Here is an 11,498-nt window from a genome sequence, read left to right as displayed (position 1 = left end):
TTATTACGCCAGAAAGTAAGGAAGTGTTTAGAAATGGTGGGGGCGGCCGGGCGCGGTGGCTCAAGCCTGTAATCCCAGCACTTTGGGAGGCCGAGACGGACGGATCACGAGGTCAGGAGATCGAGACCATCCTGGCTAACATGGTGAAACCCCGTCTCTACTAAAAAATACAAAGAACTAGCCGGGCGAAGTGGTGGGCGTCTGTAGCCCCAGCTACTAGGGAGGCTGAGGCAGGAGAATGGCATAAACCCAGGAGGCGGAGCTTGCAGTGAGCTGAGATCTGGCCACTGCACTCCAGCCTGGGCGACAGAGCAAGACTCTGTCTCAAAAAAAAAAAAAAGAAAGAAATGGTGGGGGCATGCCCTGAGAATGTGGGAGCCAGGTTGAGGGGATTCTCATTGGCCCTTTTAATGGATCAAATATGAGCATCAAAATAATATATAAAGGAATGAATTATGAGCGATTAAATACAAGAATTCATGAGTCCAAGATATTGTGCTATGAATAAATAGGTACATACGTTAGTCACTGAGGCATAAGGAAGTGTTTTTGCCTGTATGAGGGCTGATGTGGAAGAAGTACTGAGTTCGAACATCACCAAGGCACCAGTAGACTAAGCAGGAGTCAGGGTGCTGAGTTAGGGAACTGAGTTGAGGAGCAGGATACTTGTCTTGTCTTCTCGGCTACCCAAAGGCTGCTTATTGGTTGTACCTGAAACAAAAAGAGTAATTATACAATGGGAAAGTCAGATCATGCCTCGATCAGAATTCATATCTCCCATGGGACATAAGTGCCTCCAGATTTGAAATTTGGAAACAGACACCACCTCACCTCCATAGCAGTCCCACCGAGATGGCAGAACCCTAACCCATGCTGAGAAATGTTGTATTAAAAATAGAAGGAAGATGCCAGACGCAGTAGTTCATGCCTATAATCCTAGTACTTTGAGAGCCTGAGGTGGGAGGATTGCTTGAGCTCGGGAGTTCAAGACCAGCCTGAGGAACATGGCAAAACTCCAGGTATACCAAAAAGTAAAAAAATTAGCTGGACATGGTGGCCCATGACTGTAGTCCCAGTTACTCGGCAGGCTGAGGTGGAAGGATCCCTTGAGCCATGCAGGTTGAAGATGCAGTAAGCTGAGATTGCATCACTGCACTCCAGCCTGAGTGACACAGTGAGACCCTGTCTGTATTCTTCAGAAATGTCTATGTCATAAAAGAAAATTTCCAGAAATTTTCCAAAGAAAAATTCCAGAAATTCTCCAGATTGAAGGGCTGTAAGAAATAGGGCAGATAAATGCCATCCTTGAGCCCTAGACTGTAATCTATATGGGACAGGAAGATGGGGAGAACATCATAAAAGACATTATTGCATCAATTGACAAAACTGGGATATGGGTGATAGGTTAGATAAAAGCATCGTAGTAATGATGTTAATTTAGTACTGTTGATATCAGTACTGTATCTATATAAGAAATTCTCTTATAGGAAGTTGCATTGAAGCATTTGGGGGCCAAGGGCCTAGAGATATATAATTCATGTTTAGCTGTTTTATAAAGCAAAGGATGAGGGTGCACGTGATAGACTAAGTGGGATAAGATGTTAACAAGAGGTGAATCTGGGTAACAGATGTTATGGGTGTTTTTGGTATTATTTTTATTCTTGCAACTTTCCTGTAAATTTGGAATTATTTCCAAATAAAAGAATAAGACTGTGGGTGATGGAATTTAAATAAATGAACATATATAGAATAACTAAGCTATGCCACTTATGGAAGGACAGATATGACATAATATTTCAGCAATTATATAATTAGTTTAAAATCCAAGCATAATGCATAGCTATAAAGTCCTTCTTCCCAAAAAAGCTACTTCAAGGCCTACAACAAATGTTCTACGTTATGTTATTGGCCCTCCTTTTCCTCATTTATAACAGAGTATTTTGGGGCTGGAGAATTAGCCTTCTTAGATAATTTAATATTTCTTAGTAGCACTAAAAATCAGTGATTACATTTTGAATGTTTTTAGACCTAACCCATTTGCAACTTTAAGTAAGCTTCTTCCAGACTTTCTGTGTTCCCTGTACTTATTTTCAAATAGTTTCCCACAAGTTGGAATTTTTTTTATTTATAGAAATTGTTGTGCTCAGCTGGTCGATGTAATGGGGTGTCTTAGCCTGTTTTGTGCTGCTATAACAGAATACCTCAGACTGAGTAATTTATAAGCATGGAAATGTTTTCTTATGGTTGTGGAGGCTGGGAAGTCCAAGATCAAGTGGCCAGCCTCTGGTGAGGGCTTTCTTGCTCCTCATCACATGGCAGAAGGAGGCAAAAGGGATTAACGCTCTCCTTAAGCCCTTTTTATAGTGCCGTTCATTGGTTCCTGAAGGCAAAGCCATCAGGACCTAAACATCTCCCTAGGCCCTACCTTCCAACACTGTTGAGATGGGGATTAAGTTTCAAACACATGAGTTTTGGATGGCACATTCAGACTACAGCTTGAGGGAAGTATCAGTTTGTCTAACGGTGAGTGCTTATAAAGTAGTCTGTAAGCTACTTTGGTTTTGCTCATGTTTTCTGCACTATTCCTTGGAAGTGGACAGAATGAACACTCCCTTTACCTGAAGGTCTCTCTTCTTCTCAGAAGGAGAAGAACCTAAAAACGCCCTTCCAAGAGAAGGGAAAATGAAAAGGTCTGACTATGTGAAGCAGCTCTCACACTAAAGCTAAGGTCATCCACATGGCAGAAGTGCTGAAGCCTTGCACAGGGCATTTTTGTTCTTAAAGAACTCCTTAAGGTCTTAGGGGGTCATTGTGGAAGCAGTAATACAGGGATGAGGAAGCAAGGCCACTGACGGCCAAGTGGACACCTGGCATGGAACAAATTGGGGAAGCATCGTCAGAGAATTGCACTACATTTCCTAGGCTCACATGACAAATTTATTACCCTTACCATAGCTTAGATGAAATTTGCCCTGTAATTTGATCAGTTATAACTTTGATAGGGGTAGAGGTGGCCAGAGGAAAGGAAAAGAGTATTCTAGTGCTCGCAAAGACTAATTGCCCACTGTAGAGTAATAGTGGGGCTTTGGGCTCCTACATCAATCTCTCATGAGTCTTAATCGAAGCTCCTTTGACACTGATCTGCTCAGATTAAGTTGGTGACATGGAGTTTCCAGATGTGCAGGATAGGTGACAGATTATAAACTGCACTCATACCTCCAGAGTGGTGCCCAGCTAAGAGGGCTGGCATGAAGCAGCATCTGCCCCCTTGACACCAATGACCCGTAATCCTCAGCAAAGTCTAACTGTTTTTCAGGTCTTTCTGCAGAAGGTGGGCAATTACACGTGCACTGGAAGTGTGGGCCTACACATCCTCTCGCCCCACATGGCCAACTCTTCTCCTTTAGCTCCTTAACCCAGAATAGCCTCTTCTAGCTGTTCCTCCTGCCTCTGATTTCACCTCCTTCTGATCCACTCATCAACTTTCCAACTCAAACATGTAGGACACCATTTTATCTCTTTCATAAAGCCCTTCAGGATGCAGGCTCAACCCTTCAGCATAGGCTGAAGGCCCTTAATTGTCTGTTCACCCTCCATCCCGGCACTGGCACCCAAACCACCCTGATGCTCAGAATCCCAACCATCCCACTCACTCCCGCCTCTGGGGTTGCATACCTGCCTCCACTGTGGAGCTCCCCCTAGGCCTGCAAACCTATCTCGGATGCAGCTCCCCCTGCGGTCCTCTCTCCCACCTCTCTGGTGACCTGGGCTCCAGGAACTCCTGCACTGGCTGCCTTCATCAGCGCCCTCGTCAGCACCTTGACACCTTGATAGTGTGCCTGCCCCTCTCTTCCACTGGATTAGGACAGCCTTGAGGGGAGATCCCAGGACTTCATTCTGGAGCCCTAGAGCTCAGCAGTTATTAAATGACTCAAATGTTTGACACCTTATTTGGGTACTCCAAAGCTCCAGAAACAGATATATTTATTTGCTAATGAGATGGGATGTGAACGTATTGAAACAGGAAGGATGGGAAGGAGCAGGCGGCTTTGAGAACACAGGTAAGCCTGAAGGTCCCGTTTACCTCAGTGGTGGCCAAGGGCTAGGTGGGCATGCCCCTTGGTGCCCATGGGAGGCTTAAGGCAGAAAAGAAAAGAAAAGAAAAGAAGACTAATGGAGAGAAAAGAAAGAAAAAGGGGAAGGCAAAGAAAGGATTGAAGAAGAAAGTGAGGAAAGTAGAGAGATTGCATTTCTCAGGAATCACCAGAGATGTGACAGTGGTCTTGGGCAGATACACACACACACACACACACACACACACACACACACACACATTTAATGTGGGAGATCACTATGGCAGAGAAATGGCCTTTGCCAACCTCCAAGCTCACTTTCTTCTGTGTTCTAAGAGATGAATCAGGCAACTCCCGAATGTGTGTGAGAGGTAAAGAAAGTTTGATGAGGTTATGTAGTTTTTATGCAATTATAAGCAAAGGCAAAATTCCTGCCATTAGGAAGCTGACATTTTACTGGGAAAATAGACTAAACAAGGCAGATAAGTGAACTACAAGCAATGCATGGAGGAAGTAAAGCAAAGAAGGGTGGGAATAAGTGCTGGGAGAGGTGGTGTAGCAGTGTGTGGTGGGATGGACGTTGGAGGCTTCTTGAAGAGGTGCAAGAGGAAAAAATGTGAAAGAGGAAGAGAATGTGCCCTGCAGATATTCAGGACATTGGGCAGAGGAGTTTCTGGAGAGGAATCAGCAGCTGCAAAGGCTCTGAGTTGGGAGGGTGCCTGGTGGGTTCTAGGAAGGCCCATGTGGCTGAGAATAGAGTGAAGGAGGTGTGGGCAGACTGAGAGCTGAGGGAGGTGGTGACAGCTATAACCCAGACATGATGGGTGTGGGCTTTCCATTAACCAAGGTGGAAAAACTGTGGGAAGAGCAGGTTTGTGATGGGGTAAAATCAAGAGCCCAGTGATAGCCTTGTTAGGTTTCAGATACCTTCGAGATGGCCCAGTGGAGCTGGTAGTTAGACACATGAATCTAGAATTTAGGGGAAGGGTCTAGGTTAAATATATAAGTGCAAGCATCATTAGTATTCAGATTTAAACCCACGAGGCTGAGCAAGATCACCAAGGGAGCAGGGAGTGATGGAAAATAAAAGGTCCATGGATGAGCCTTGGGACACTGCAACCTGAAGACAGTGGGAGATGAGGAGTTCAGCAAATGTGACTAAGAGGGAATGTCCAGAAAGGTGGGACACAAATCAGCAGAGTGGAGCGTCTGGAAAGCCGAGTGAAGGCTGTGTTCTAAGGAGGCGGGAATGAGGAATTCTGTCCACTGCAGTGGCTAAGTCATCTTAGATGTCTAAGAATGGACTCTTGGATACAGAGTTTTGGGTTGAATGGTGACCTCTGTAAAAGTGAGATATTGCAGGCAGCAGAAGTAGAACTCTTAAGAAAGTGTTCTGGAACGGTTCAAGACCCAGAGAGAGGAGAGAGAACAGAGCCACCGTCTAGACAGCTGCAGTCTGTTGTGAAGGGAAACAGAGAACTTGGGTGGAGATGGAGGGAGAAGGTGGAGAGTCGAGAAAGTTCTGATTTATTTTTCCATAGGGAAATGACATTATGTGTGTGTGTGTAATGGGAAGGACCCAGGAGACGATTTAGGGGGGAGTGCCAACACAGTTGTGCCGGCTTCCCTCTCATGGCACAAGGGGTTGGGATCTAGTGCCCCAGTGACCTTTTCTGGGGTATGAGCACTAGGGGAGAAAGCTAAGACAGTCGCATCTTCTTGCAACCTTCTCGGACAGGTTGAACCACCAGGGGCTCTGCGCAGGTGTCACCACACTCCTAGGCGTCCGTTGTCACCTGGCCTGAAGCCCGGGTCTTGGGGTAGCAAACGTCCTTAGGTTCACTTCAGCCACATCTGTGCCGTCAGTCCATGGAAGCTTTTGGGTGCATTTATGAAGCTGCGCCCTGTGCCTGGTGCCTCAGAACTCAGTCCTTTAAGTTCCTCCCACCCAGGATCGGGAACGGGCCTTACCATTCTGCCGCTCCTGCAGCAGCTCTTTCTGGCGAGTGCAAGCCAACGGATTCCCCGCGAGCCGGGTTCCGGTGGGGAATCCGCGCAGCAGTCCCCTGCACGCACCCTCCCGCCGTGCCCTCCTCCCTGCGCAGTGCATCGCTCGGTGCTCAGGAAGGGAGAGCGCGCGGTCCTGGGCCGCCAGCGGTGCTCAGGGAGAGGCTACAGGCTTGGCTTCAGCCACCGCGTTGCGCCACGTGGGCGCTCCCCTCTCTGTTGCTACCCTCCGTGCTGCGGGATGGCCCTGGCCTCGGTCCCTATCTGGACCTCTTCATGGTGCGGAGACTGATCGCAGTTCCCTACGTTTTGCGTCCCAACTTCTCAGGGACAGAAAATAACCCTGGTGTGTGTTGGGGAGAAAGGGGAGAGCAGGCCTTTGGCCTCTTAAGGGTAGTTTGGGGTCCCCCCCAACTGCGCCGAGGCGAGGGCGCCTGTCCCCAGGCGGGAGGAGCGCCCCTAGCGCCGGCTAGGTCTCTGCGGACCTGGTGGTCCCAGCGCGCGGGCATCCATCCATTCATTGCGACTCCAGGCGCGGCGGCCCTAGGACTCCAACCGAAATCTATGAATGGGAAGAGGAAAGAGAACCAATGTCTGTTTGCGCTCCCTGCTTCCCCGCACCCCAGCCTCCCTCCTGGCAGAGCGAACCCGACGCGTAGTGACAAGGGGCGGGGGTCGGATGGGGGGTACTGCGGGGGCGTGCAATAGTGGGAGAGAGTCTGGCTGGAGACTGCACTATTTATATACTCCGGTGCTCCAGGACAAAGAGGGCAGATTCGAGTCACCCCCCTCCCCCAGTCCCAGCACCTCCCCGGCCCGGCCCCCTCCTCTGGAGGCTTTGATTTCGTGACCATCCCCCCGGGGGGGGCGGGCTGGCAGGTGCGGGGGTGGGAACCGTCTCCGCGGGAGCAGCCTTGCCAAAGGTCCGGCTGCTGACGTCCGAGCGCCCGCTCCTGTCAATGAACGGCAGCGGCAGCCTGGGGACTGTTCTGGCAACGAGGCTACAGACGTCATCGCCTCCTGTTGGACGCGGGGGGGTGTCCGAGCAGCATCTCCGGCTTAAAGGGAAACTCTCTAAGTTCTGGGCAGCCGGGAGAGTCGTTCTTGAGAGCATATGCACCCCCAAATGTCAAGTGCACGCGGACACACACACACACATACACAGACACACGCACGCACACATGAGCACTCATGTTCTGGAGAGCGTGGTCTGAGTCCGAAGTTGCTGCTGCTGGGAGCTTGAGCTGAGATGGACTGGTCTTCATGGGCGCCCAAGGCACTGGGTGCAACTTTCCCCGAGACCCCCAGATGGAAAGGTGGGAAGGAGGAACCCCACACACTCGCCTTTTGCGAGAAGATCGGCGCGCACCCCAGAGTGCCCCAAGCCTTTGGAATCTGCCTGCTGAGCGGAGAGCGCGAGCGTGGACAGGTCCCGAACTTGGCCGGCGGGCTTTCTTGGCAACTTGCTTTGCGCAGTTCTCCATGGAACCCTGGACCCACTGTGCTCCCGGAACCTTACCTTTTTTTTTCTTTCTTTCTTTCTCTCTTTCTTTTTAAATTTATGAACTCGAAATGAAGCGGAAAGCAGATACACGCGTCAGCATACTTTGGCGGGTAAGTTGACAGTTCCTTTTACCTATTATTTAACCCTTGAGAGTCCAGAAAAACTTAGTCCCAATCTTTGTGTGTGTGTGTGTGTGTGTGTGTGTGTGTGTGTGTGTGTGTACTTAAAAAAACTTCCTGTCCTTTCCCTCCACCCTGTTTAGCAACAAGAAAACGTGTGCGTGTGTGTGGTGTGTTGTGTTTGTGGACGTGACTGTTTGGGGGAAAGGGTGATGAGTGAACTCGAGAAAGAAGAAAGGGAGTTTTTAAAGCCGGAAGACTCAAGGGTTTGCAGAGGAGGGGAGAGAGACTGCAGCCCGCCCCAGCGCCGACTGACAGCCTCGGGGCTAACGCTTGATCCGAGGAGTTTGAGAGCTCCAAGTTCCCAGCGAGGGCTGCGCGCCAGCTGCAAACCGCAGCGGCTGCCGCGCCAGACCCGCAGGTGCCTCCCGAGGCGGCCTGGAGAAGGGATGGTGTGTGCACTGCAACTTCCTTCCTCCACAGCCGGCCGCCCTTCTCCAGTTCTCAGTGGGGACAGGACCCCCTGCGCTTTTGATCCTTCCCTCTGCCGCCACTCTCTTCTCTCCCCCCACCTTCCCCAGTCTCTTTTGCGAAAGATCCTATGATGTCATAGGGGAGGAGGGGGTCCGGAGTCCCCAGCACCTGAAAGCATCACTAGATTGCATTCTGCAGCATTTTATTTTCTTCATCTCACCCAATTTTCCTTGCAACCCATTGAAATCGCATCCTCCCCAAACACTGCAAACACTGTCCTGCCCCTCCTCCCCCCAAGCCAAGCCAAGCCCAGCCAGAAGATACCACTCCTTCATAGCTAGACAGGGCCAGGAGTCCTCACAGCACCCCACCCCATCGCCCCTCCAAATGGGGAAGAAATCCGCTGAGGCACCCAAGGAGCCTCTCATCTCTGGTTTGATCTCTCCTCCCCTCTCGGCTCACCCTTCTAGTTGAAGGAAAAGGACGAAGGAGGAAGGAGGAAGGAGAGAGAGAAGAGAGAGAGACAGAGAGAGGGAGAGGGAGAGGCAGAGAGAGAGAGAGAGAGAGAGAGAGAGAGAGGCGCAACACCAGCAAACAGTCTCCTAGACGTAGGGCTACACTGATGGACCGGATTGTAGGATTTCTGCACTGAGTCCCTGCCCCTCTGCCTTTCCTGCCACCCCAAGTCCCTTCCCCTCCTGAAGCAGCAATCTCTTCCATCTCCCTCTCTGGGCTCTTCTCCCCACCCCTTCCTCTGCACCTAACCCCCTCCCCTCCATCTAACCCCACCTTCACTCTCCTCTCCGAGGGGGGAGGGCCAGGGGGTGGGGAAAGAAAACCCCCAAATCCCCAGCCCTGGGCAGAGATGTCGAAGAAACGCAAAGCCCTCGAGGGTGGAGGAGGTGGCGGAGAACCCCAGCTCCCAGAGGAGGAACCCACTGCCTGGTTTGGGGACAGCAGCGAGGAGCAAGGTAGGGGGCGGGGAGGGGGAGGAGAAAAAGGAACAGGAGCACATGCAGGAAGACGTTTGGGAGTTGAGATCCCTCCGCAGGAATGCCCTCGCCACACTTCATCAGAGCTCCCTATAGCAAGACAACTTGAGTAGACTTCTCCCCCACAGATGGGGTTTTACGTGTTTCCTCAGGATACGGGGAGTGGGGTGGGAGTGAGCTGATTAGATAATGCTGGAGACCCAGATCTGCGTGGACTTGAAGCTGTGTGGGGAAGAAGTGAGGGTGGGGTGGGAAGGGAAGAGGCCAAGAGGTATTGATTGGGGACAGCTGACTATTTTCCCTCATGCCTGCCTGGCTGTCATGTGCACTGGTGTGGACACACTGTACTGGGGATGGAGGGCCTACATGAATGTCTGTGTGCAGAACACCTGGGTCCGGAGGGCAGGGGTGCCGGTGAGATCCCCCTCAAGCTCGTTGCTGATGAGGGACAGCAGGGAGGGACGTTTACTTCTTCCATGCTTCTCCAGTCCAGGGATGCTTAGGGCTGCGTCATGTGAAATCTTCATTCCCTGCACAGGCAGGGCCCTGTGCCTCCTCCTGAAGTTGGAGGTGAGGTTTCTGAAGCAAATGGGGTGATGTGCTGTGATTTCAAGGAGAGACGTGGTGGTGAAAGCAGTTGGGTACTTCTTTGCCTAGAATAACACCAATGAAAAACTGAAGATGGAAAATTTCCTATGGAAACACAAGTGATCCTTGGGTATCTGATTTCCACATAAAAGAAACCCAGGCAGACACCTTTTATTTCCCTTAAAGCTTTCTGGATTTGGTTTAAAGTAGGCCCCAATGAACTAGCCAGGCTTTTTCCGGGCTGCAGTTAAAATGCAAAGGAAAAATGAACCAGATGGAGATGTTTTGTTGTTGGCTAAGCTGTGGAAAATTAGGTGAACAGGCATGTTGGGGGAGAATCTGAATCTGGATAGGTAGGCAGCTAGGTAGAGGGGTTGTTTGTGTGACTGATTCCTTCCTGCAGCCCAGCCCTGTGGCTTCGGTTGTGGCAGGGGCCGAGCTGGGCAGAACATCCAGAGAGATGGGCTTGGGCTCCTGTCTCCAAAATGGAGGCAATGGCTCTTCTCCTTTGACGTCATAAGAAACACCAAGTCGCAGAAGTCCTTTCCCCCGGAAAACATGAATCTTTGTGTGCAATGGGAACCTTCGGCATGGCTTGCGTCCATTTCCAAACAAAGGACGGGTTCCGGTCATGCCCGGAAAGTGCATTTTGGTGGCACTGAAAGGAGTTGAGAAGAATCCCACCGCTTAACTCAAAAGGGGTATTTCAGTAACTGCAGGCTTTGACTTTCTCTGCTCAGTTATGATTTTAGAGCAATGCTAGGGCATTTCTTAAGTTACTTTTACTGAAAAAAAATGGCATTTGTTAAGAAATTCAAGGTGTTGCAGGTGACTTTATTTGTATGGTTGGTATTTTTCCATCTTTGGGGGAAATAATTCAATATCACCATGAGAGTCTGGCAAATTCATCAGCTCCATATGCAGCATTTAGTTTTGACCTCGGGTCGCTCTGTAAAGGCGCATAGCCTTTTCTTTTGGTTAATAGCAAACCAAGTCTATGGGAACTGAAACCATTATTATGGTAAATAACAACCTTAATATTTTAATGCTATTTTAAAAATTAATAAATGTATGACTGCCGGCTGTGAAAAGAAATAAGAATTGTGTTTCAGCAAACATTTTTCATCTTTTTGGTGGACATATTTGGTATTAGGATTTAAAAAAATCTATGCTATGGAAGTCTATACTACCAGTAGCAAGTCATTCCCACATTCCCCAGGTAATACGAGTCTACAAAGAATATTTTGCAAATCAGAAGAGTCAACAGTAAATACCTGTATCCATAGTACTCAGAGATTATCCTAATTTCAAAATGATTTATTGTACAATTTTTTTTTTAGCATAAAAATGTCTAAAGATTTTATTGTATCCTTTGTATTTGGCAACTAAAACTGCTACTTGATGATTGTCTGAGAATATGTAACTGTAGAAACCATTGAGGGGTGAACGCTCCACCACCATGGTGTTGGGAATATATTTCTTTGGGAAATGGCAACCATGGCCCATGCCTGCAATGGCGGGAGCACATCTGTGCATTTCTGGTGGATGTCTGTGGTATATGGCTATATGAATACATGGCTGTGCACGCTTTCACGATGGGAAACTGGGAGGCCAGATAGCTGGCAGTGTTTGAGTGACAGCTGTTCATGACACATAACCGCGTACCCATGATTAAGATACTACATTTTCTCTGCCTCTCAAACTCAGTGCTGTTGGTTTTTACCCCTTTGGGCCTCTAAGC

At 49.3% G+C, this 11,498-nt stretch overlaps 2 protein-coding genes across 4 annotated transcripts in view; one reads left to right on the top strand and one right to left on the bottom strand.

Annotated features, from left to right (window-relative positions):
* Nucleotides 1-1,182: 1,182 nt before the first annotated feature.
* Nucleotides 1,183-7,094, bottom strand: LOC103884140 (putative uncharacterized protein FLJ36797). The gene is given in 3 exon segments (XM_021936911.2): nucleotides 1,183-6,901; nucleotides 6,904-6,945; nucleotides 6,948-7,094. Coding segments are annotated over 3 exon segments (708 nt in total). The 3' UTR covers nucleotides 1,183-6,382.
* The window catches only part of PDE10A (phosphodiesterase 10A), a 665,278-nt gene continuing 660,819 nt past the window's right edge, over nucleotides 7,040-11,498 (top strand). The window contains exon 1 of one of the 3 annotated variants that reach the window (XM_021936903.2): nucleotides 7,040-9,148. In XM_021936903.2, the coding sequence (XP_021792595.2) occupies nucleotides 9,043-9,148 (106 nt within the window). In that variant the 5' untranslated portion in view covers nucleotides 7,040-9,042. The remainder of the gene's footprint in view (nucleotides 9,149-11,498) is intronic. The other 2 variants (XM_021936904.2, XM_021936905.2) reach the window with 2 other exon arrangements.

Source organism: Papio anubis, chromosome 6 (assembly GCF_008728515.1).
Source record: "Papio anubis isolate 15944 chromosome 6, Panubis1.0, whole genome shotgun sequence".
NCBI classification, from domain to species: Eukaryota; Metazoa; Chordata; class Mammalia; order Primates; family Cercopithecidae; genus Papio; species Papio anubis.
The sequence above is the reverse complement of the archived record's forward strand: the minus strand, read 5'-3'. Positions and strand labels throughout refer to the sequence as shown.